Source organism: Anabas testudineus, chromosome 21, assembly GCF_900324465.2.
Source record: "Anabas testudineus chromosome 21, fAnaTes1.2, whole genome shotgun sequence".
NCBI classification, from domain to species: Eukaryota; Metazoa; Chordata; class Actinopteri; order Anabantiformes; family Anabantidae; genus Anabas; species Anabas testudineus.
In genome coordinates this window covers 9017495-9044781 of record NC_046629.1, presented here as the reverse complement: position 1 = coordinate 9044781, position 27287 = coordinate 9017495, and the positions used below count along the sequence as shown (strand labels likewise).

At 40.6% G+C, this 27287-nt stretch overlaps 1 protein-coding gene across 1 annotated transcript in view; it reads right to left on the bottom strand.

Moving 5' to 3' along the window:
- Positions 1-27287, bottom strand: part of il1rapl1a (interleukin 1 receptor accessory protein-like 1a) — a 132920-nt gene that overhangs the window by 56620 nt on the left and 49013 nt on the right. The window contains exons 3-5 of the mRNA XM_026375786.1: positions 19911-20196; positions 15748-15934; positions 14409-14562 (exon numbers count right to left, since the gene is read on the bottom strand). Coding sequence (XP_026231571.1) covers positions 14409-14562; positions 15748-15934; positions 19911-20196 — 627 coding nt within the window. The remainder of the gene's footprint in view (positions 1-14408; positions 14563-15747; positions 15935-19910; positions 20197-27287) is intronic.

Below are 27287 nucleotides of genomic sequence, written 5' to 3'. Positions count from 1 at the left end.
GGGAGAGAAATTTGTTCCGCACGTTAGTTGGCATGCTTGGGTGCACGAGAACAGAAGGCTGGCATAATGAATTTTGGCGTGCAAGCGGCTGTTAATGAAATAAAGAACCCCACCCCAACAGAGGTGTGAATTTGTATGTGCTGGAGTGTGCAAAAGAGAGACGGAGGGGACAAGACAGAGGAAGTTAGAGAAGCGAGGAGAGAGAAAGAGATGGTTGAAGGCTGCGTGATTTTATGACCGAGTGGAAAAGATAAAGAGATAGACTGTGTGAGTGGAGGAGAAAAACGTTTCTTATTATACAAAGTCTCAACAGGTCTTGCATAATTTTCACTCCGGATTTTTAAAGTGAAAAACATCGTTTCCTTTAGCTTTATTTGTTGGTCGCTTATCTCAGTGAGGGGAATCATTTGGGAAAATAAGGACTTTTTAGCCACTGATGTTAACTCTGTCTCTTTGTGCTTTTTGGCTTGAAAGAGTACAAAAGAGACGGCTACAACATGGGTATTGATCTTGAATTTCTAACAAAACTTAAATATACATAGGAATAAAATTGCGGGGCTTAATAATTAGTTGTTTTTATATCAGTAACAACAGAACAAATAGCGTTATAGAGTGCATGTTCACTTTAGCCAGACTGTAACGCCTGAGCTTTATGGAGCATAAAGAAAATATAGTGAAAACTACAGGAAGAAAAGGAAGTTTTAGAAAATTGTGTTTTAAATCATAATCGCAATATTGCTATCGATTATTTTCACATATTGTTAAGTTTTTATGTTTTTTAGATGTGTCCCCATCACAGATGGATCTGCAAACAAACACTTTGAAAGTCAACAAACATTTTCTTCTTTATCACTTTAGAGAAATATTATACAGTACCCATCTTTCTAGTGGCTAAATATATAAATCAAAGCTTGTTGGTGAAACATCATAAAACAGATCTTATCAGAACACATCAACCTTGATCCGCTTTCCATCAGGGACTGTTGAGCACTAAAGCCAAGAAGAAACTCACACACTGTTGAACTGTGTTGATAAGTATTAATACTGTTTTGTATAATACTGGAGAAAAAGGTAAAAATGTATATGGAAGTGATATATTGATATGTATACAATATAATCTCAGTAGATGATGAGGCTCTGATGTGATTTCTAAAGCCTCTGAAGACAGTCTATCCCCACCCTCTCAACACACGTTGCCTAATTGAGTGTTAATTTGGTGCTAATTATGTAACATGTTATCCCAGTGAGACGCCCCAGATGCCACGAGAAAGAAGGCGTGTAGAGGAGTGTGCAGAATTGCAAAGCAAAGCATTTAGAGACACTACGTGTCTCTGTTTCTCACAGCTTGCATCTGCTTCTTCTGCACAATGCAGAAAAAAGAGCACATCCAAGATTAAGAAGCATTCAATTAAGTCAAGACAAACAATGAAAAAGTGTGTACTTTTCAGAAATAAGGCCATCCTCACATGACCCTCAGCTGATTGTTAAACAAATATTCCTCTCTATGAGCAAGAGTCCATATTAATCATTCAACAAACACTTCCCAAAGTTCGGTCCCTACATTAAACATTTAATAGATTTCTTTTACTGTGAAAGTAATAAACAGTGAAGCTGGGTTTTGTCTTTGCAGGCAGTGAGTGGTTGGACCAGGGAGAGCGCTGTGGCCCTGAAACTCTCTTCCCCCTCCACAGCGTTGTTCCTAAACATAAATATAACATGATCATGAAGAAGACCTCTCTGCTCTTTTATTTATCAAAGTCATGGAGCATTATACAACATGCATTGTAAAATACTGTGTACTGGCACCAGCAGGGGATGTTAGGGTTTAGGAATGTGTGTGTAGAGCTACCTTATTAAATGAGAATGTGCATAGGTATTTGTGTACATACACTTGACTGTGTGTGACACTTCCATCTATAAATGTGTTTTCTTTTTTGTTATTGTCAACAAATCCACTGAAAAGACGAAAAGCTGCACTGCATTACTCTGTCTCACTTCTCTGTCCTGTCTGTGGCTTCAGACCTAAACCCATCTGTTCCTACTAAAGATGGAAATAGGACAGAAACTGTATATTTTCATATTGAAGACTTTATCCAATTTTCAAAACAGCTGGTCAACAATAATCCAATGGATTCCAAATCTGCTGGACAGAGTGAGTACTTTACCAGGATGACGTACGCTTATCTGAATTTTAACAAACTAGAGTGGCCATGTTAAAGATAGACTATGTCACATTTTTCAAGTATTACCTTCACTGCAATATGCTCTATAACTTATTGTAGTGTGGAGTAGTGCTGTCAAAGCCTTCAGTGATCTAGACTCATTGAATAGTCTGGCAGCAATGCAGAAATATTGAATGAGTCTCGTCCTGATAACTACAATTTAAAATATTTCAGCATTATTATAATCATGACATACTTGATTGAATGAACAGACAGAACAGTACATATCAGTATTACTGCAGAGGTTTCGGTTTCTTGTGCGAGGACACCTCAGCAGGTAACTAGGAGGAATTGGAATCAAACCACTAACCTTGGGGTTTGTAGACAACTGCTAATGGCTGTTATCAGTTTGTCATCAGGTGCAGGGACGTGGGTTAGCAGGGCTCTGTTGCACCTCCTTGTGGGCTCAGGAGGCCAGTATCATCAACATAGTGTGTGCTTTACCTGCTTGTTGACTGAAACGTCAACAAGCAAAGGCCTTATAAGTCTTGTTAGGTATTATAATCATATTATATATAAGTATAATACTTCTATAACACAAGTACTAGCCTCTCAGTATCTGTGTTGTTTCTTGAGTTTTGTTACAATAAACCATCAGATACCTTTGTTGTTTAATAAGGTGTGAGAGAGAGACGGAGAGGAGTGTTCTCTCTGAGCAATGGCAGGGGAGATGACTGTAGTTAGTTCAACACTAACAGAAGTCACCAATCCCTCATTCAGTGCAGAGCCTTCTCTGCATTCAGTAATAGATTTTCTATTCTTGTCTAATTAAAAAGGGAAGCCTTTTCCCCCTGAAAGGCTCCCAGAGCTATATTGAGGGGTGGAGAGGTCGCAGGGAATCCATCAGATGCGATGCAGTTAATCAGCAAGAAGCCTGCTCCAGTGCACTGCTAAACAACAACTGCAGAACTGGACCCAAAGTCACACTGCACCATGCTGGGATTCGAAAACATGCAGGAACACAGACAAGAATAAAATATTCAACAGACAATATTTTGGGGGGATTTTGTCCAAAACGACTAGGTAGTATCACTATCCTCTCTAAAACTGGTAATTAGACTGGGTTTAAAAATAACTGCAGCTAAAGCGAGAACAATGTGGTGTGAAAGAGAAAGGTAACGGGGTGTATGGTAGGAAATATAAAGAAAATGAGAGGAAAGAGAAAGAGCCCCTGCTCGTGGTAATTACCTGTCCGTACTCCCTTTCTTTTTGAGTGACAATATTTAGGAAAATTTAGGAGAAGAAAAGAATTTAGTAGAAAGGAGAAGAGACGGGAGACAGATGGAGGGCAAGAGAATGAAGGAGAACAGATGTGAAGGATGAAGAGAGAAGAAGAGAGAAGAAGAGAAGAGAAGAGAAGAGAAGAGAAGAGAAGAGAAGAGAAGAGAAGAGAAGAGAAGAGAAGAGAGTTAAAATTAGTGAGCACATACAGAACAAGAGGAGAAAAACTAGTATGACACTCTTGACACCCACATCATTCTGCAGCAAGCTGACAAGTCGGTAATAAAAGGCTGACTCAAACTCCTTCAGCAAGCACATTTTACCTTTCCCTTTGTTTCCCATGCCTATTTCAGTAGGTATCTGATCTTGTGCTAGATTCAGCAAGGGGCAGAGATGGTCATGGATTTCCTATTGCTGAGTGTCTAAATAACTGGAAAGAAATGTGACAGTTTCATCTCAGCAAGGTGAATGTGGCAATCAGAGACATTCATCAGCCTACAAAACCACACCATCAGCCTACAGAATCTGCTGCCCAGCTGTAGTTTGGCTACCCACCACCTAATTACTGCAATATGGATGCTGCTGGCACCTCTTATCATCATCTTATCCATCCTTTTGGTGCAGTGCCTGCTTCAGAGAGGCCAGTTCTTCTTTGGCTTAGAGAAGCACTGGGACATACAGCGGTGTGTCCAACGTGGCAACTGGTTTCAGGGACGTGGAACAGAAACTGTTCTCACAAACCTACCCTCAAACTGTTGAGTAGGCCATGCTAATCTACTCTGTTTCAATGTTTAATTTATCATGTTTACCGCTTTCTGATAGGAATTCCTGCTAGCCATACAAACACACACACACTGAACTGAAAGCAAACTGTAGATGCTGACACTGAGCTTATGGACAGCCTCTCTAGCTGTGCAAGGATGCCAGAGCAGGAGAGTAAGAGAGAGCAAGCAATGAGAGAAGCGGCAATTCTGCTGTTAAGACATCATTTCCATTGTGTACCAGTGAAAGTGGTGGCAACATAAAATGGTAATGACAGTTAAGTTTAGTCACGGACGTACTGGAAAGAAACAGGAAAAAAAAAAAAAACATTAATTTTGACATAACTGACATATTAGGTCTAAAATAAGAAGGACATACACATCATAAATATTCACCTGTGCACTTGAACAGAGTAGGCTGGGAAACGCAGCGTGCACACAAACACATCATCTGCTGTCACTTCTCAGTAGGAGCATGTTTATGGGTTAGTAGGGCCCTACTCCACCTCTAAGTTGGCCAATAGCATGTGCAGGGCTGTTGCTGACATAGTTGCTTAGTTGTTTTTGTATTTATGGATCATTCTCTAACCCTAAAACAACTGAGTGATTTATTTAATACATCTGCTTAAGGTCACACATTTACATCATCCATATTTACTTTTGTGAATCGAGAGGCCAAATGCTTAAAGAAAATGTGTGTTAACATGCTGGCTGGTAGAGAAATGCCCAGGTTTCAGTCTGGCCAGTTCACTTTGAGTTTTTTGAAAATGCTGACCTCAAGCAGTGTGGAAATCCATAAGTGGCTATATGTTTTGGGCTACTACACCCACAAAGTGTGCCATCCCAGCTTTCCTCTCAGGCTAGCTGCCACTGCTCTGCTCATGGCTAGGGTTAGTTTGAGTGTTCTTGCAGTGGAAGTGTCAAGAAAAAAATACTTTGCTCATTTTTTCCAAAAAACAAACCAGAAAACAACAATGGATGCAGTTACAGGCCACCAACAGACACTGAGTAAATAAATCTGATCTGTTCAAACCACTTGCCACTGATCATCCTTCAGATGTTTCTATATCGTATTTGCATTCTACCTGAGCCATTGAGAGAGAGGGGCCTTGGTCAGGGAGGTGGTCATCCTGAAAGAGCTCCAGTTTCTCCATTTCTCTGTGAAGAGAGGAGATTGTTCCAGAAAACAAACCAGCAGCACTCTACCAATCAGACCTGTATGGTAAGTGGTCAGACGGAAATCGTGAAAGTTTGCCAAAAGGTACCTTAAGGACTAGTGACACAAAGATTAAACTATTTGGCCTGAATGTCAAGTGTCACATTTGGAGGAACCCAGGTACTGTTCAGCACCTGGTCAATACCATCCCTACAGTGAAGCATGGTGGTGACACAATCAGGCTGTGGGGATGTTTTTCAGCTGCAGGAACTGGGAGAGATGAATGCAGCAACATACAGAGACATCCTTGATTAATACCTGTTCCAGAGCACAGACTGAGGCAACGGTTCATCTTTCAACAGGACAATGACCCTAAGCACACAGCCAAAATAACAAAGGATTGGCGATGGGACAACTCTGTGAATGTCCTTGACATTATGGGATATTCTTTGTAGAATTTTGAGAAAAATAATTAATTTAATCTGAAAAACATTTTGGAATAAGGCTGTAACATAACACAATGTGGAAAAAGTTAAGTGTTGTAAATAAACCTTCTGGATGCAATGTATTTGCATGTATCAGCAAGAAATCACCACTTCGGTGACACTGTATGCACCATCTAGACTCACGTTAGGTGCAGTGTGCCCCTTCTGGTGCACAACTATGGGAGCAATGAACTGAGTAGTAAGTAAGTAAGACATACACATGCATAAACAATGTGTTCGTAACAATCTATTTGTGTTTTTATAATACAAATAAAAATGAAAGCGCATGCAAATATACCCCGGTCATTCATGCACACCTATTGTAGCCCATTATGGATTTGCACACCTCAGGGCTCGCTAAAGACTGTGTCCATCATTGCTGTATGGCTGAGATCAAATGTGTGACAATATTCTGTCAAGGTCCCCTTGTTAATGGTCACCTTCTTATCTTTTAATTGGAGGGTGGGTTTTCCAAAGTGTTCTTTTCTTAAGGACACTTTATAATGAGAGGGTTATTTAGGGCCCTCTAATTGACCTTCAGCCTTTTCATATTCTACCATGAAATCCATTTGAAACTGGCACTTTTCTGATTATAACAGAACTGTGAGCAAATTTATTCTATTGCAACAGCACAGCACCTAGAGACCCAAAGCTAGATGGTCACTGCCTGATGGAGACAGAAAAGAAGATGAGACAAATGGAAAGGCAAATATCTGCACAAACCAGTGAATTGGGATGTGCAGGGCCAATTACCAATGGACTGCTGGCATTAGGAAACATGGAACGCAGAGAGATCAGAATAACAAAGAGATCAGTGCCTAAATGTTTTTTTTTTTTACTTCATTAAAAGAAGATATAAGAGGGAGGGAACAGGCAGAAAATGAGAAAAAAAAAACATTAATGTAAGTACAAGGTGTTGTACTGTAAGCAACATGCCCACACACAGAACTTCCCTGCTAGTTGTTCAAATTAAACTTCACACTGAGGCCATTAGCGCTACTGCAGCTACTGCTGTGTTTAAAATGAGACTGCAGGGACCTACTAACCTTGCTTTAAGGTACTAAATTGTACAGTAAATCACATGTAGGCTTTGAACTTCATGTGAGCCATCACACAAACCTTGTTTAAAAGGACCTTGTGTTTTAAGGCGGGACCTGGACTCAAAATGGAAGCAAAATTACAGCTTTACAGAGTATATGGTAAGGTATTGTATACTGAGAGATAAAGAGAGAGACACGCAGAGACAGCACAGATTCTGCACAGTTAAAGCAGGTCTATAAAAACATCTTGTTCTGTGAATAAACTGTAGGAGTAGCTCAAACAAAAGAGGTTTGACATTTTACAGCAACTCACACGTAGACTTCAAACTCTATTGTGCTTGTAATTATAATATATCTGTGTTAAAAAATGAGAATGACAGATAAGTGTATATAATATTTTTTTTACTTTAAAAAAAGATTGATGGTATACATTTTCAAAAGGTGCCATAAGTGATAAAAAAGTGCCATAAATGTCTGTGTAAAAAAATATAAAAACTGCCTTTAACCTCCACATAGCTATAGAATCTTTACCCTTCAACTACTTGTAGTATGACATGTGGTTTAACACAGCCCTGCCATTTGTTAATACATCATAGGTTTGGTTCGGTGAAAAGGATTACTCCCCTAATGAAAACACAACAGATTGCAGGGTTTTGTGATTTCAGTTGATTAATTGTGCAGCACTATTCAAAAAGACCTTGTGTTTTAGAGCAGGAACTGGACACAAAATGGAAGCAAAATTACAGCTTTGCAGAATATATAGTAAGGTATTGTATAGAGAGTTGAAGCCCAATTACAGCTTGTCAGACACTCCTTGAACATGCACGTTAAGGTAATAAGATGCATACAGACAGTAAGAGAGATTTGTCCTCTCTAAAGATAAAAGATTCAAAGCCATATAATGCACTATCATCAGTGATTTATGTCAGGAGGAAAACAAATGACAACAAATCTTTGTTTTTCTCGTCACCACACTGGATGCACTGCACCAGTGAGCAGTAGGCTTACAACAGCAGTGTTTTAGCAGGCGTAGAAGAGCCGTACTAATGAAAATGTTTGTCAAGGCAACTTGGCAGGCAGCATGTTTATAACTGGATAAAAAAAAGAAAATAAATAAGAAAAATTAAAATAAATATTAGTGGATTAAATTGGATACTTATATAATTTCATAATAAAAAGATTTGCTTTACCCCTTGATTGTTTTCCAACTGGAAACATGTCAGATATGCTATGCAATCTTGACACACACCCTTTAGGGAAAAGTTAAATATATGGCGAGAATATGTTAATTCCCGTTCTTGTCAAGGTTTAAAGTAGAAGATTGATGCCACTTTCATATGCGTCCCTTAAATATGAAGCTGGAGCCACGAGATGGTTTGCATATTCTAGCAATATAACTGGAAGTAAGGTGAAATGGCTAGCCTGGCTCTGCAGAAAAGGATATGAACATGTTATACTGTTTGTCACCATGAGACTATAGAACTCCAAAGATGCCAGAAAGACAGTGCTGGTGTTGTTAATTGTGTTACCTTTTCTCATATCCAGGCTAGTTACTATTTCCACTGAAGATGCTGAAGTTCAGGTCAATGGCAATCCTATTTTTACAATAACAAAAATAAATAAATAAAATAAAACTACTTGTGTAAATAAAAAAAACATTAGGTAAGCAGCACCAATAATATTTTCTTTGGTTCATACTTGTTCCACTGATGTTCCTGAAAGAGAGCTGCCTCTAAACGTTTGCATCCAACACTAGAATTTGCAGCACTTCTGTTATTGGGAGACAATACAACGTAGAGTTGTGTGCCATTTGCAAAGTGATGATAAACAGTGTCATTGATACATATGCAATGTCAGCCAAAGACAAATATTATTTAAGCATCTACGCTGAATAAAATGCAGTGTAAAAAGGAATGATCATCGTTACAGGGCAAGTTTAATTGTCAATGATAAAATTCAATTAATTGCATGCAGTTTGATGTCAGTTGTAATTAAATTAAAATTACGTGGACCTCGCTGTGCTTAGGGTCTAGGAGGGTGAATCGTGATAAAGGGAGTAGGAGAACAGAGATGAAAAGAGGACTGTAAAGGTAAAGGGTCATGAAGAGAAACAGAGAGAAAGAGAGATTAGACATCATTATCATTAATCATGAGAGTGATAGTTGACCTTATACTAATGAGCCATTCAGCTCCACCCTACACTGCTAACACACTGTCATGTGTTACTACATGAGGATACATGTCCCATAGGTATCCTCATATGGAATGGATAACAGCACACTGTGCTTTTACAGCGCGTGGATGGGCTCTTGAGTTCATAAGTGTGACTGATGCACGTGTGTATGTACACAGATGCATACATGTGTTTAGATGGAGTTAGGAAAGTCAACTGCTAGAGTAACACTTATCTCAGGTGAGATTTTATCATCTTCTCTCCAAGGACATGTAGCTGAGGCTGAGTGTTTAGTGTGACCCCAGCAGGTCAGCACACTGCAGGCAGCACAGGCGTGATGAATTCACGCAAGACTCAAGCATATAGACTGATACATGGAGAAGGTTTCAGTCGAGAGCAAACCCATCTCATGTTCTCAGCCTACACATCTTATCCCCACTCATTCACTCTCCTGCCAGCTCTCTTAGATAATGTCAGCGCTAATCGCTGCCTCTCCGTCCATCTTTTCACCTCCGACATGAGAAAACACAAGGAGGTACAGTGTGAGATGTTGGAGTCCTCTTTTCCTTGCGTCCTTGGTGACTACTTCTGACTGCCTCTATCCCTTCCTGCAGTTTTACCCTCTACTGTGATGACGTTACCCAGCAGGAAAAGTACAGTACATGTCAAGCTAGCACAGTAATAAATAAATAAATAAATCTTGTAGTCTCACTTACAAATGTGCTCACAAGCAGTAACATTTTATAAGGTTTTATAAGGTTGTGGAGTGTTCATGTTTCTGAAGGTGACCTTATAGCACCAGAACTGTAAGGAACCTCTTACTGCGATGAGATTATGTCCTGCATTACCTTTCCATGTCTCAGCTACTCATTGCACACACAAACAACACTCACTGTCTGACACACACACACACACACACACACACACACACACACACACACACACACACACACACACACACACAAGCCACACACAGTCTGTATGTTGTTCCGTCTCAAATATGAGTCTGTGAGGCAAGGGCAATCAGGTTAGCGTGAACCCTTACAGGTGAATCTTAAGTGCTCAACACCTGCTGCACTACCTATTCTGATTCAGTGAGCAGGGAAAAAAAAGAAATGCCACATTTAAACAAACAGAACCCCCAAAGCAGTCACTTATTTTTTTCTCTCACATATACATTGTACTGTACTTCTATTCATAGTACATAAAGCAAACTTCCGAAGCATCTCCCCACACCATTTGGTTACTCTACAAGAGTTAGGTAAATGATTCCTTCCCTCCCCTCGATTTCCTCTTGCCCTCTGCACCTTCAATTCACTGTGCCAAAATGGTACATTTACATTGGCCATAACCTCAATCACCATGCTTGCAGGCTATGCTGAATGTGCAGACAGATATTTCTACAGTCGGTGGATGCGGACAGAGGTATAATGAGAGCAATAGATAGAAACCCATGCCCGAGGCATCCATCAAACCAAACGACTCCATTACAGTAAGTCCGACAGAGGCAAACGGTAATGTGCACTGTGATAAACACTAGGATAATAGTCTGTTTATAGTCGTGGACACACTGTTTCTGCTGGGAAACACTGGCAAGGAATACAGATAAGGTACAGGAGCAGCAACTGCTCTATCTTTTTCATTCTTTCTATCTCTTCTCCTCTCCCTCCTTTGCTGTTATCAGTCACTTTCACTCCCTTGTTCTCTTTATCCTTTTCTGCTCTCTCTGTATAATATTTTCCTCCCTACAAAACACAGACGGAGCTGCATACATCAGCTGAACAGGGCTTTTATCTGATGTTACACTATTGTAGCACTACCATCATAGTGCCGGAATAAGGCCTGAGAGAACTATAAAAACTGAATAGAAATGATTTAAATGGGCCGTTAAAGGCAGACATATCACAACAGGCATTTGTAGGTATGCATATATAATATTAAGTAGACAAACACAAAAGAACACATGCATTATTTGGTCTATACTGTACATGCATGTATCAGTTTATACAATGTCAAGCATATATCTGGGTTGTGGTTTGGGCAGAGGTGCTGCTTCTCGTGTCTCCGACACTAGAAAGGGGTAAACACAAGAGTAGACTAATCTGACCACACTCTGTATTCCTCAGAGGAACTGGCAAATAGCAAACCTGCTGCTGCTATGAATCAATTATAAGAGTACACAAAAAGGCACTCTATTTACAGATGGGAGGTTGAGGTGAAGGTCTATGGAGGAGAAAGAGAAAACAAAATCTTCCATCTGTTGATAATGGTTTTTTTATTTCTCAATACACACCCCCATCGCTGTACACGCTCTACCACCCATGTCCACATGTTCAGAATGAGATAAGAACATTTAAATGTACCCTGACATAAACTGGAGAGAACATAAAATGAGGCAAGGGGTCGCTGTTTCTTTTACATTTCTATTAACCTAAAGACCATCAGTGCTTGATTAAAGGGCTCCTGGATCAGTCTGATCTGGGTGAGCCTGTATTTATGCCTGTAGTTAACCTCTATTACAAGACTGACCTCAGTTCAAATAGTAGCTTCTCTGCTGCTTCAAATGGAGGCCGTTACATAGTGCAGCAGGGTCAGAACAGAAGACACACACGCACAAGCATTTTGCAGCAAGGTAGGGTCGAAGCAAAGGCCGGTTTCTATTGGGTTATATTTAAGATGAGTTAAACTTAATGACCTCCTTCATCCTCCTATAGCCTATCAAATAAACTACAACATTAGTCCTTGGATTTCTAACGTATTTTGGCCTTTAATTCCTGCTGTCCAGGCAATATCAGTTTAGCAGGATGTGATAAAATCTGGAAAATCTCACGCCCACTTGAGGGGATGATGATGTAGGTTTATTAAAGGAAATGAGCCTATAGTAAGAATGAGCTAATCTCATTGTATCAGAACACTACAGCTTTAAAAATGAGGTACTCCATTGGCATGGTAATAAGACAAAATGCTAATGTGGTAATAGAGCAAGCCATCACATTAAAAGCAGCATGATTGATGGTACAGAATGGGTGACAGAGACAGGCACTTACAGTGATGCCCTGAAACAAAACAAAACATCTACAGAGCCACAGATGGACTCGTAGGATGCTTTCGGTGGGAGACTTGGTCAGTCACACTCAGCTCTTTGCAAGGGGTGGTTGGAAGTTGTTTTCGTTTATGAAATGCTCTGCATGTAAATTCTTTCATTTACCGTGAGAAGAAAAACAACTGGGGGATGTCCACATCAACTTGAGGCACTGAAGCTGTAAAGCACTGCAACCTGGGTGTCAAACAAAATTACTTCTCCTATGACTTGTTGACGTTTCATTACTGGAAACACGCATCAAGGTACCTGAGACACTGTGGGTGTTCCTCTGTGGACCTACGATATATGAGTGTGCAAGCTCGTGCAGCATCCGTGCATGCAAACACATCTCACAGGCATGCAAGAAACTCTGGGTGATGTAGTCAGAAGAGAACACAGAAAATGAAAAGTTCAGTGAGAGAAAATCAAAACGTAAAAGAATTCATTTCTTTTCTTCTTGCTCTCTCCAAACTAGCTTTGTTCACATGGTTGATTTCCACCTACAGCTTTCTGTTCACAGTTATTTTCTATTGTTCTGACTCCTATTGTTCAGCCAGGTTTATTGCTTATTCATACTCATGTTACATACAGACAACAAGGCCGGCTCACACACAAGAAAGAAAATGGATGGTAAATTCACATCTTTCACTCGCTCACTGTTTCCCTTTCTTATCACTTCGGTCTTTAGCATTTCCACTCTCTCCTCTGTTCTCTCTCTATCATTAATGTAGACAGTGTATATTTATAACCCAGTAAACCCTTTCTGATGATGATCAGGCACATAATATGTACAACGTGGAATTAACTCACCGAACAGAACATTAAATTAATTAATCATTTATTCCCAACATTTTAATTGGTCAGATATCAGAAAAGATCAAGTCTCGACAGGCAAGTACTAATTAATAAATCAATAAAAGAAAAGTATAATCAAAATAAATACATATCCTAAAGAATAAATCTTAGAAAATCCTAAAAAAAATATTTTTTTACCAAAGATAAAAGTTCTCAGTGAGCCATGTCGACTGCTTTGAATAACTCAGAAAAATATATATAACGGACAGGCAGCAGTTATCATAACTGCTTATATATCTCACAACTTGGGTAAATAGAACTATAACAAACAAACAAAATGCTCGATCAACAAATACCAAAAGGGATAGAGAGAAAATGTTTCATTTCATTTCCTGAAGCATCACCAAGGCGCATTGCGACCACAATTTTTGGCTTTCATTTGTAAGTTTATAACCTACTGGGCGAGTACCATAGCTAGAAGATGAAAACACTAGAAAACAATGGGTGAAACTGTCCACTAGACTTGTCTGGTCCAGACCTGTCTGTCTGAAGAGCTTAAAACTAGATTTGACCTTTTCAACAGCCCTAATCTGATCGTTTGACTTGGCATAACACGGACAATAACGGCATGTCTACACAGAAGACATAGGATGAGGAGCACGCAGCAGCATCAGAGCTCTGTGTGTGTCTACGTAGGATGTGTTTAGGCACAGTGTAGGTCCCCCACATTTTGGAAGAGCCCACAGCCCGATACGAATCATTGTGGTCACGCACGTAACATGCAGGAAAACAGACTTACATGTAAAAAAATGCCTCAGGCTGTGGTTATGCGCAGTGTGGGCAGTGTAAACGGATTCAAATAGGAGCGTATCTGTTCCATCACCAACACGTGACACGGACGGCTGAGGAATGCAGCTGAAAAGCTTTCACTGTACACATACGGTAAGTAATAATACATCAATGTATGTAATGTATTTATCTGTTGTGTTGTTCACCTTGCAGCTGTGCATGGCAAATGGGGGTTGGGGTTGGGGGTGGTGGGGGGGGTGATGAATGGAGAAGACCAAGTGAACAGTAAATCTCTTGACCTTGGTCCTGGCTCTTTAGCTCTCTGTGTGAAGGGGTTTAGCCTATAGCCTTAAATATTTCAACACTGCTTGGTTGGCTGCAAAGTGCTGAGTTAGACAGAAGGATAGAGGTCAGCCCACAGCATTCTACCTCCCCCAGCAATTAACAGAGCAGCAGGACATCGCTGCAATGCTCAGTGGTGTGTGTGTGTGTGTGTGTGTGTGTGTGTGTGTGTGTGTGTGTGTATTTGTTACAATCCAATCCTTTTCTTAATGTGTCTTTGTTACAAGCGCAACTGTTTATTCATTCTACACGGACAGGACCATGTGTAGACACAGCTGGCCCATCCACACATAGAAATAAACACAATTGCATTGAAAAGGTGAAACCATGTCTGAAACGTACCAGTGACAGTGAGTTCAGTTGTTCTCCTGACCACAAAACCACCAAACTGGATTTCGCAGGTATAATTCCCAATGTCATCTTCCTTTACCTCCTGGATCGACAGTATGTCTCTCTTCAGGATGATGCTGGCGCGCCACTGCTTTGGACGACACTCCTGTACACGTAGAAAAGAACCAGTACGGCAGATTGAAAACACCTACCAAAAAAAATCCTGCCTCATGATTTCAAATGGTTTTGAACACACAAGCTTTCAAATGTCACCAAGCGTTAAGAAAGTGGATGAGGTGGTAGGGATGCGTAGCTTGGCACTCTGACATAACTCCGCACAGTAAAGTGATAAGGCTTAGCCATTATCCTACTTATCCGATCAAGATTTATTGCACTGAAGTGAATATTCTCCATTCAATACTCCAGCAGAGCCACAGAGGACAGAGAATGTTATTTACAGTTGTCTCTGCTGGCAAAATAAGTGTGTTTGCTCTGTGTCTCTATGAGTGTGAGTATATGTGTGTGCAGCCACAGTGAGTAACTCCATGACATGATCCTCTCTCCAGCCTCTCTGTGCTTTGGTAGGGACAATGATGGCTTGGCGGATTCTATTCCACCACTGCTCCCGGCAACCTTCGAATTCAATCACTGTGGCCCCGCAGTAGTCCAAATAACTCTAGGTTCCAGCACTCCCAGTCATTACCCAGCCCATAATTGAATTCTGGAAAAACCTAGAGGTCGTACCCGGCCAGCTAATCTACTGCTGATCTGCCTGTGATTAGTCTGGCTTGAGTCCTTCTCTGGGATGCACTTTGTTGTCTGCAGGCCATGCCTGACTTGGGAAAGGCAAGGACCTAGGTGAAGGAGGAGAATGTGCATGCTGAATAAAGATCAGAAACTAGGCGCATTTGAAGGACATCCACTCATTCCACATGGCAGAGAGTGACATCGTGCAATTTTCTCCTAATACAACTTTTGTATTCATTATGAAAGCCATCTCTGTTGCCGCCCTCTGCGCAGTCCAGATTCTCTTTAGGTGACATTTTCAGCAGCACACTGCAAACACAGCTTATGTAATACATTGTCATGATTTGCATCCAAACATAATCTGCCTAACTGATCTGGAACCACATTTTGAACAAGGCTTTTAAACATAAACAGCCAAGAAATTAGATGAAAACAAACCAATGAACCATTCAAGAATATTTCTCGGTTGTATAATCACCAAAACATACGCCCTCCTTATTACTTCACCCCTGCAACTAACAAATACAAGCATTCAACAAACAAACAAACATACATCAGTGAATCTGCTTGCATGTATATAAATTCAGTCAGAGAGCTAACTCACCTTATACCAGGTGATGACCAGGTCCTTGCCAGGCTCTACATAGTCATCTATGTCGGGACAGAGGATGTCTTTACTCTTGCTGAGCTCAGCCTTCTCAGTCCGTCTCATGTTGGAGTTGTAGCACAGATTTGTGTCATTTTCTGCCACGGTCAGAGACATGGACACCTTCATGCAGTATGTTGAATTTCTGTGTGCAGAGAACACCACAAGGAGGTCAGTGTTTACTTACCTGATATTTGGAGTTCAATGTAAAATTATCATAATCCATAATTGTATATTAACAGATATTGATGTTACATAATAGAAAGAGACAGAATAGTTTATAAAGAAAAAATGTTACACACAACGAGTTGAACTTTATGTTTACTCTCTTTTATACCTTTTAGTTACTGTATCCTAATTATCCTTGTGCATCCATCCTCCTCTCCCTCCCTCTTTCATGTTTGCCAGGTTAGCAATAACGACATGTTCAGCAGCTTTACAGAGTCAATGACTCACGCTCATGACCACTATTGGATTTATGGCCAGAGTCAGCCACGCCTGGGAATGCTAATCACAGTAGAGACAAACACTGAGGGGCCTCACAACATGAAGGAAAGGAAAGTTGCCTGGTCATCAAGGAGTCTGTCCCCGCTGCACATCCCCCCTCATCTCCTGGCAGCCATCACACACTTCACCTCTGATGCAGAGTAGCTGGCAGAGGTGAAGGACTCTGTCTCTCACTCTTTATTATTATAGTTGTTGTAATCATCAACCACCATCATTTCTGAAATACCACCTCACTGCACCTGCAACTAAACTTCCAACACTATATGGCCAAACATATGTGAATACCAATGCTGCTCTTTGGGCTTTGTCATGGTAAAACAGGAAGAGGTCATGTCTAAACCTTTGCTACAACACTGGAAACACACTAATCTTAAATATCATTAGCTATAGTATCACGGTTTCTGTTAATTGGACATTAGCAGCCTGGTGCAAGTCATGAAAAACAGAACCAGACTAAAAGCTTCCATACTTTTAAAATGTATGCCTGTCTGTGTTTCTAACCTCTGCTGTCTGGCTGTGATCTGACTCCGTCAGACCCTTGGTTGGTTGAAATGGAGGCTGCGCATTCAGCCATATGGGCTTTCATTTAATTTAATTAATTTACATTTATGGCTTGCCAGATGCTCCCATTCACTGTAAATGACAGGGTTACATATGATCTACTCAGGTTATGGAAGCAATAAGGTAGTCGCCCTCTCTCGTATAAACACCTCTGACCCCCTGGGACTATAAAACACAGACGCAGACACAGACACACGTGCTTAAAAGACAAATGTGGCTACAGTATGTGTAGCTGCCTGACTGTGTACAGATCGCAATGAGAGAAGCAGAAGGAGAGGAGCAACTGGGACTGAGAGAAAAAGATGCTGTATATTTCTACTACATACAGAATGGCTAAAAGGGCATGGAAAATGCTGTAGGAAGCAAAAGTAAGATGCAAGATATTGCAACAGAGCTGTGCCCTCTTGGTGCTGAAGTTTAACATTCTCGACTCAATGCCTCCTCTCTAGAGGGAATGGAGTGGGAAGATGCTATGCTGTAGGCTTACAAAGTACACTAAACAAATGTATTTGAACAAATAAAAACCATGCAACCACACACTCACCAACTCAAATATGGACACAAACAGCTTGCGCACATGTAGAATGTGAACATACAAGTGCACACTTAGACGCATGATCTATTAAAGTCTCCATGGAGATATCTCTACGTGTTAAATATTCACGGCAGGTGCCCTGTGGCATTGCAGGAAGGTGTCAGTGGTGGTGACTGACTGATCGACAGCTGCAGGCCAATGCACAGTCCTGTGGTGTCTTTCACATCTGTCACATTCTTTTCAAGCATAGCTGAATTTTAGTTGAAGATACTAGTGTGCAGCTGACATTTGCTGTAATTCTCTGCACATTCCTCTCTCACATGTTGAATAATGTAATCATGGGAAGGAAATACACATGGTTTCATTTATTCCAGAAAGACTCCAGACGACTAGAATTACTGTACAATAATTTATCAGGTGAAACACACAGAAGAGGGATGGTGGGAGTGTGTGTGTGTGAGGCAGTGAAGAAGAAAGAGTGGTGGAACTGAATTATATCATGAGATGACACACAGAGGAGAGTGAGGCAGAGAAATAGGTAAGGTGTAAAAGAGAACGAGTTAAAGAAACCATGTGGAGATTGATATGTAAATGAAGTCACCATCACATGGAAACTGACGATTAGACTTACATTTCAAGACACAGCAGGGTAAAGATAACTATTCAGGCACATTTGCAGTTATTGTGCACATATGTATGCACAGAACAAAAAGACACACACTTCAGTGAATCGGCGTGCCTCCGTATCTCTTCTGAGAAAAACATCTGGAGGGCTTCAGTGGAAAGCTGAACTTAACAGAGAGGGATTTACCTACATTTATAGACGGCACACAACATGGCCATATATACAGTACAGTCAGAAGATATTAGGGCAGTGACACATTTCTTTTTTTGTAATCCTGTGCACTGGATTTGAAATGAAACAGTGTTTTTGACTTTACAGTATGGGATAGGAGCTTTAAGTTTAGGGTGTTTACATCTTTGGTACAATAAAACTGCGATGACTAACACTTCTGATTTAGACATCGACATCTTCATATAACTCATACTCGCTAACGAAAACACATTCTGACCAATCACACTCATTGTGGTCAAAAATATCTATGTACGACAAAGTCTTAGGGGTGTTGATATGTAATGTTTATCCACTCCCAGTAATGTCATTGTAGGCTGTTTGGCGTAAATCAGATGTCTGAGGTTTGGAGAAGTGAAGGTTTATAGCATGTACTGTATAAAATCCAAATGGTTCAGGAGAATATGAAGGCATATTTGTCCTTTTTTTTTTTGCCTGCAGGGAGTTTCAGGGGAGAGTGTTTGGGTCATATGTGGTAAAATGTGTGACTCAAAAGCTTACTCCCTAACAAAAAGACAATTGATTTCAGCTCAGAGGCAAATCTCTTGCAGTGTACTGATTCGGGTATCTGAGAATTTTAAAATCCCCCACAGCTCAACATGAATAGGCCAAGAAACATTGAGCTGGGGGTGCTTTTTACAACTGTATTGCTCTACAGAATTACAGTACGCTCTGAATTTCAAACATTAGAACAGGAATAAGGTCTTGTTAGAAGAAAGTGGCAGCAATCAAATACAATTAATTTACAATGAAAGAACACTAGAAAGTGTTTGTGCAGATTAGTCCTACAGAGTGCACTAATGAAATGTGGTAGAGGCTGGGGTATCACCACACACAAACACACACCCCCTCCCCTTACAGTCACACTCAATGTATTCTGCAAGCTTCTCTAGGTCTTTAAGAGGCCTTTAACTGCGTTTATTAAAAACTCTCTGAAATGAAGAGCTGCAATGAGCCATTTATTGAGTGATGTTCTCCACTGTAAAGGTTAATAAGTTACTGCCACATAATTATGCATCTTATATTAGGAAGAGTCGCTCTCTAACGGCCCACTAGAGTGTGTCAGTGTGTGTGGGTGTTTGTGTTTCGTTTGAGCCTGTATTCAGTTGTCTGTCTTTATCCATATGTCTACACACACACACACATATACACTTGTAAAAATAATGGGAAGCTGACAGTTGAATGTTGTCATTATATTGATATTTTAGAATAAACTGGGTTACGGGATAAGAAATAGGAAAGAAATCAGAGTGCAATATGCAGATGATGCAATTTACTTCAAGAACATTTTTGGCACAGGTTGTGTAGGTCACCTTTGAGGAAACGGAAATGTTTTCCATTATTTAAATTAATAGTAAAATATGTTGGGAAACAAAGTTATTTTCTTTCTTTATGAGAGTAAAGTGAGAGGATCCATACTTCACTTGTGTCTCTGGGACAAATACAGAGCAAGAGTCAGAAGGCAATTAGCCAAGCTGAGCATAAAGAGTGAATGCATGGGGGGAGGGGAAGTAAGAGTTAGAAGCACAGGTAGGTGTAATATGTAACTGTGGAAAGAGCACATGTAGCTGGGACATGCTAAGTTAAGGTAATTGTCCAGCTGGTCTCATCAAAATCTCACATCTCGAATCATCCACAGCATTTTCTTATTTTCATTCCTCCTACCGTAAGACACAGGAGTAGAGGCCCACATCCTGGAGGTCAGCAGGTCTGAACCAGATGGCATCCTCCTCCTTGCTCATGCGCACACCATCGAAAGAGATGGGCTCCTCAAAGTCACTGTGGCCGAGGCCAGAGCTGCGATACCACATGAGGCTGAGACCCACGCTCTGAGCCTGGCTGTAGTTGGCCCGGATGTAACCATAGAACAGGGCGCACTTCAGCCGCACTGGCTCTCCCTGCAGCACTCGGTACTTTAGATAGTCCACTGACCAATCTGTACAGCCATCCACTGCAGAGAAACAGAAAGAGAAAGGCACACAGCAGCACATTAGAAGGCTATGAAAGAATAATAATGATATAATAATAATAATGACAGCCCAAAAACATATACAGTATACAGTATTTACAGCAAAGGGAGCAGCTGAAAAAGAAGTTACTTACAATATACAGGAAAGATAAAGATTAGGGACATAAACCACTCACAATCCCCTTCCTACTTAGTAGAAAATCCATTATTAAATACAGTATGCAAGTATAATAGATGCAATATGTGGATATTCATCTTTTTACCCTGCCCAATTGTGGTTTTACTGCATAGTACAAGTGCTAGACACATCTGCTGGCCTCCTTCCTATCTCGATACCGCTCACACATTCAGTGTCTGTGTGCCACCTTAGGCTCTGCAGAGACAGCTAAGACAATCTCCTGCAATATCCAAGCATGCAGTGAACTGTAAAATATCTCCATAAATGATGTCAAGCTCCTCCAAGTGCTGAGGATGCACCACAGCTTCAGAGCCACAGTGTGCAGGGCTACTGCATTAACTTAGAATCTGTCTTCGAGAAAGGTGTAAAGGTTCTATAGACTTTAGGATGTTTTTAGTCTGTTTGTCAATGTGTTGGTGCAGAGCTACAGTAACTGGCCTAATAAGCTGTCATCCCTTTATACTAAAATTTAATAGATAAGACTAGATGAATGGTCTGACTTGGACACAGAGACGGAAAGGTACAGTGAGTCATTTTACAGGCATCATCTTAAGTTAACAATACATAAGTAAACTAGATCTCTCAGGTATCAATTGCAAATGTGTAATAAAATACAGTGGACAGTGCCTGAAAAGACATTTGACACAAATCAGAGACAACAGGACAGCTCCTCAGCCAAACTCATCTGTTCTGGTTCTAGTGAGCAGACCTGTCTCAATTCCCAAGCTCCTGGAAGTTAACCTAGGGCAGCTATCAGTCTCTGGCTAATTAACTAGCCTACAATTTGTTTATCCAGCAGGTGTATATTAGAGAGTACATGTGTGTGCATGTGTATCCAGAGAGACTGAAACAGAGAGAGTGATGCTGTGGCGAGATAAAGTAATATGAACCCTGCTGCGTGCCAGTCTGTGAGTGATACAGAGCCTCACGGGGACAGCTATGCTTGTAATTAATACTCTTAATTACCAGGGAAGTAATGTGTGTGTGTGTTTTAGCATGAGTGTGCATTCCCTATACGAATGGTTGTCTGCCTAATTATGTCTGTTAATTACCAACAGCAGGCTTAGTCACAAATGTGTGCACGCTTACATATGAATGCAAGTGAAAGAGAGACTGTGTGTGTGTATGTGTGTGGAAGGGTGAGGGGGGGTGGTGGTGGGGTGAGGTTACTTAATGTGTGAAACCCCGTCTAATTATGTCTCCTAATAATGAGTGCAGAGCCCTTATAGATGCAAACAGGCACGTGTACACCAGCATATGTGTTCCCAACTCGTCACGACTTTAAACTTTATTATACAAATTAAGCAGCTTCACGATAAACTCTCTGCCCTTTTGTCGATACAACCGTCAATGGAACAAGAAAGAAGTGCGTGCCATTTGCAATTATAATCTCATAATTCACATCCATTTTGTACATCTACTGTATTATCTGTGAACATGCAAACATTAAATAAGAGATAATCACAGGAGAGACACTGAACTATACACAACTACAGTATGTCTCCTCTAACATTAGGTGAATTTACACTGAAGGCAGGTAACTCCTCTGCCCTCTCTGCATATCTGCTAATCAGCAGGGACAGCGGAGGCTTCATTCAGCCTTTTTGTTATTCACCCTCTACACCTCTAATGGATATGACCTCTACCACTCTCTCACACTCTCCATTTCTACCCTCTCTTGCTTTATTCTAACAAGCTTCTATCCAGATTCACAATGAAAGAAAACATTTCATTCAGTGGTGGCGTGCCTGTCATCTGCTTTCACCGCGCAGAATGACTGTCTGAGTTAAGCTCCACATGCATAAAGGTATGCATATGTAAACACACACACACACACACACAAACAAACACAGACACACAAACATACACACACACACACACACACACAGACCTTTCATTCCTAACACACCTCCCAGCGGGGGCTCCCTAACTCAGTGGCCTTTTGTGGGGGAGACCATATTTATATCTGAAACTCAAAACGGTTTTATCAACTCAATTAGGGGCTGACATTTCCCACATCCACATGCTGCGCTGGAAAATCAATGCATCCCGCTGGAGGAATACAGCAGTCCCCACTCGCGCTTTCTCTGCTGACAACACATACACAGTTACACACACACACACACACACACACACACTAATACAGGATCTTCCCCCTTTTCCCCCCCTGCACCCTCCGGGATGTCACACCACTGTAGCAATGCTGTTCAGCCACACTTGACAAGCCCATACTGTAAGGGATGTTTCCATATGGACACATTCCCACATGGCTGTCAGACTGATGGAAACCAGGTACTCATCCTCTGAATCTTACTGCAGCACTGTGAGCCACAGCACTCCTGTACTGGCTGGAGCTGCCGATACCCTAACACTGCTACATCACATTATGTGTAGGGCACAGGTACGGCTTGTGCGAGGAAATAGCAAGGGGAGAATGTCAAGCTATAGGGTATGTGTGTGTGTGTGTGTGTGTGTGAGAGAGAGAGAGAGAGAGAGTCTCACAGAAACCTTATTACATTCTGTGTCGAGGCAGACCTGTCCGTCTTTGTGTGACACTAAACCAAGGCAATAAATACAGACCCCTGAGCTAGAATACATTTACCCACATTCACACATAAACACACATGGAATCGCACAAACAAGCAAATGCACACTTGCGACAACCCAATCCGCCAAACATGCACATTCAGAATCATAGAGTGGGCTACCGCCTTTCTTTCCGCCATAATCAAATTCCCATTGTCCTTTCACAATGGTGCATCACACCAGTGTGCCTCAATTGCCTCACCTACTTGCATGTCTTTGACTCTCTCTCTCAGTAGTCAGGCTCTCCTCTCTCATCACTACCTGCTCTCCTAATGAAGTGCAATTATCAGATGTTGGGTGGGCGGCAGGGTTCTCACAGGCCATGAAGACATTCAACGATCTATATGTGGATAAGGACTCTTAATAACTTTCTGCCTCTCATTCTCTTTTTCTCCTCCTTAGTTTACACCCACTACCAAACATGATTTGATTTCTATCTCCCTATCCAGCCAACTCTATCCCTCTAGCTTGATGTTCATGTTTTTCTTTTTTTATTGCATACTTCACATTTTCCAACTAATCTTTAGAACAATGTTCTGTAGAAACGATTTTCATGAACCAATGATCCCTTGTTATTCACTACACAGTTTCATCAATGTTATATTATATATAATTCTGGTTGCTGGGTGCTCTCCACTGAAACAAAATGGTAATCGGATGTACAAAATAGTAAATGTGCAGCAAAACATTGTTGCATTAGCCAAGAAAAAAGGCTCAAGAATCTTTTACAATTATCTAGAGCAATCCAAGTATCGGAACAGAAGCTGATTCAGGTTTATTTTAATGTATCAGGATTACAGGGATGGGAAACCTTTGACCTCGAAGGCTAATGCCCTACTTGTTTTCCCTACTCTACCCACTGGTTATTATACATCAATCAGGAGTGTTACATTCTGGTGTCTTCCAGCTTCTCCAGGTAACCAGCAGTGGGTACTACTAATATGCTGCTAGTGTTGCAGAGAGTGAACATTTGAGTATTTATATCCAGTAGCCAAAACATGGGTACTGCAATTTAAAGCAATGGTCCATTAATTTGTACCATCCTGTCTTAGTTTTATAATATTGGTCATGAAAGTATTGTGTTATTTCCAACAATGAAGGTTATACACATAACAGTCACACTTGATATAAACATTTCTGTGTAAATGTTTCTCTTCTAAGAAAAGAAAAAATATTGTTTGGGGCTCAATGCTATGTAACTGATAAGGAAAATCAGTTTGTGTGTCATCCATGTTTGCTGACTGGCATCCACAACACTCCAGTAGGACAGACCCAGTTAATGTGGCCTGACTTTGTTTTGGTCCTAGTCTTCCAGTGGTCTAGTGGGACGAAGATCTGGTTTAATGGGAAATGAAATGTCCTAAATTAATATTAAAAATCACAAAGAGTCCATAATTTATATATTTATTTTAAAAAGTCAGAACCTACATTGACTGAAAGTTTGTTTGCCTTTAAGAATATAAGCTACACATGCCTTTTTTACTGAAATAAGACATGTGTACGTATTTGCATTCAACACTCACGCTCGCTTCATTTCTGTCTTTCTTCTTGTCTTTGTAAGTACTCTGAGTAAGTAGCTAAGTTGATATCTGCCATTTTAATCTATCCCTCTGTGCTGTGCCACCCCATATTTCAGTTTCGACATAGTTCTCTTTCCCTGACAGTTCAGCATTGTTCATTTATATGCAAATGTGGATCGAAACAGATAATTTCTCTCCAAAGACAGTGGTGGACTACCTTTGCTGTGTTTCCAATAAAGAAAGTTAGGTTGTACTTTCCTCTTTGTCTTTCTCCTATTGACTCTAAGTACATACTGTTGTAACTAAGTAATAAAGATATCAATTCTTTAAATGGTCTTCTGGATCTTGTAACAGGCATTGCAAATATATTATAATATGCAAACACGCTATCCAGCTTGGTCTTGAGATACCTAAACACTGCTAAGCTTTAGGGCCTGCTGCAGAAATGTGTAACGACCTATTCATACTTCCAACCATGTCACCCAAGTTTAAACTGAACAGTATGCACGTACAGTATATAAATATAATTACAGTTTCGAAAAGCAGTTACAGAGAACGAATGGAGGAAAAGAAATGAGTGAAAATATGATGATGTGATATGAAGTCTGCATTTGTAAAGCAAACAAGCTGCCTGTCTGCCAGGCCTTAACAGACTTGGAATACAGTATGTACCCACTGCCACGGTTAGCACAGCCTAAATTTGGCTACTTTTGCTGACTCTTCAAGTATATATTGAATAATTTGCATCTTGTATATGGGTTTTTTACAGCCTTATTACTTTGTTGAAAGTTGCCTCTTCTTCTGCCTATTTTCAATTACAGTTGAGATGTAGGGCTGATCTGACTTGAGGCAAAGATACTGAGTGAGATGAAATGAAATGAACAGGTGCATGCCGGTGTGCTAAAAACAATGTCAAACCTGGTTTGACCTCTAACTATAACTGGCCATTTTGCTCTGATAATGTCCTGCTAACATTTTAGTGCATGTTTTGGAAGTGTCCTATTAGCTCAACCTTGTGGAAATGTGTTAGTTCCACTCTGGCTGATTTACCGGTACTACAATCTAATTATGTTCCAGACTCTACCTCCTGTCAGTAACAACAAATCCTTCATTGAATCAGCAAATGATGCTATGTTCTGGCTTTCCTCCCACTGTCATATGTGTAATATAGTTTTATTCTCCACTTTAAGATGGAGAAACTCTGAAAATGAACAAAAAACATCCTAAGACTGAATGAGTAAATGTTTCATAATGAACTTTTTTTATGTCTTCTGTAATAGCTACATGATGTGCTCCAGTGTAGGGGCTGTCTTTGATTGTCCTCTTTCTTTTCCTTTATGTCTTTCTTTAAGTTGTTGTTTCATATTCCTGCTGTTCCTGTTTCTGGCTAATGTGGAAAAAAGAGGAAAATATAATTGAAGTGATTGCAAAAACAACTCATAGACAATGAATAGCTCTTTAGACGTTTCCCTTATAATAAGAAATAATATACTGTCCATGATGGTGTGTGTGTGTGTGTGTGTGTGTGTGTGTGTGTGTGTGTGTGTGTGTGCACATTAGCATCATGCACTCAAATGCAAATAAAATCAGAGCTTACAGTTCTCTGCATCTTGCTTTATTATCTTTTCTTCCTGGCATTACTTCTAGCACACACACTGTAAATTGTGGTGTAATGCACAACAGTGATACAATAAACTATTGAACCTGCACCTGAGGACCACAAAAAAGGATATAGAAACAGTAGACAAATGAAGTAAATCTAATTCCTGGCAGTGGATGTTGGTATTTGCATACATATTGGCAGTGTAATTTCACAGGCAACGTGTAGCTTTGAGAGATAAACAATAACAATATCTAAAGCAAAGCAAATCCTTGAAAATCAGCCCACAGATGCTGAGCAGGTGTTTAGAAGGGATCTTTGTGGCTAAAACAACTATAAAGTAGTTTATAAGCAAATTGTGCAAACTTACAAGTTTGCCTGAAGGTGACAGTCCTGCTTCTATTGTCTCGTATAGAAACCAGGGTGGGTTTGTTGCCCTTGACCAAGTTCAGCACAGCTCACTCATATCCTTTTAATAACTCTCCAATTGACTTCAAATTAACCAGAACCCGTTATAGAACAGAAATTTCCCCTGTTGTGTGAGAAAGGGTGTCACTGAGACATTAGCTTTTTGACTTTCCTCTCTCTCCCTCCCTCCCTCTCTCTTTTTCCCTCCCTCATCCTTTCTTCCTTTCTCTTGATGATAAAGGGCCCTTTTTTAAGGAGAACAGAAAGCTTGTCAGGATTTGGCCAGCTGGAGAAAGTCATTTGAGGCCCAAATTGATGCGCCCAGGACTCTCAATAGTATCTCCCCAATAGTGGGGGCAGGATAGAGAGAGACGTGGTGGCCGGAGCATTGTTCCCCATAAATGGCTCTTTATTTCATAGGCAAAGTTGGGAAATGAGCAGCACCATCCATGGCTGCTGCTGTACAGGAGGACAGCCATGTGTAAAATAGAACACCAAGAAACAGGAGCTGCTAATATTGCAATAACTAAAAAATCTGTGGCTCACCTACATCATCTGCAGTTTTACTGGCAATGGGAACACATGCAAATAAAGTCCCTGTAAGTTATAAAGTCAAGACTGTGTGTGAACACCATCCATCATGCTGATGGGGTGTGGACAGGCAACATGGACATGAATCTATACACGAGCTGACTGAGCCAGGCTCCCTGGACCATGACTTGGAAGAGAGGCCTGAGAGAGGAGAAGCATTTCAAATCAGGAATCACAAATGCAAAGTGTG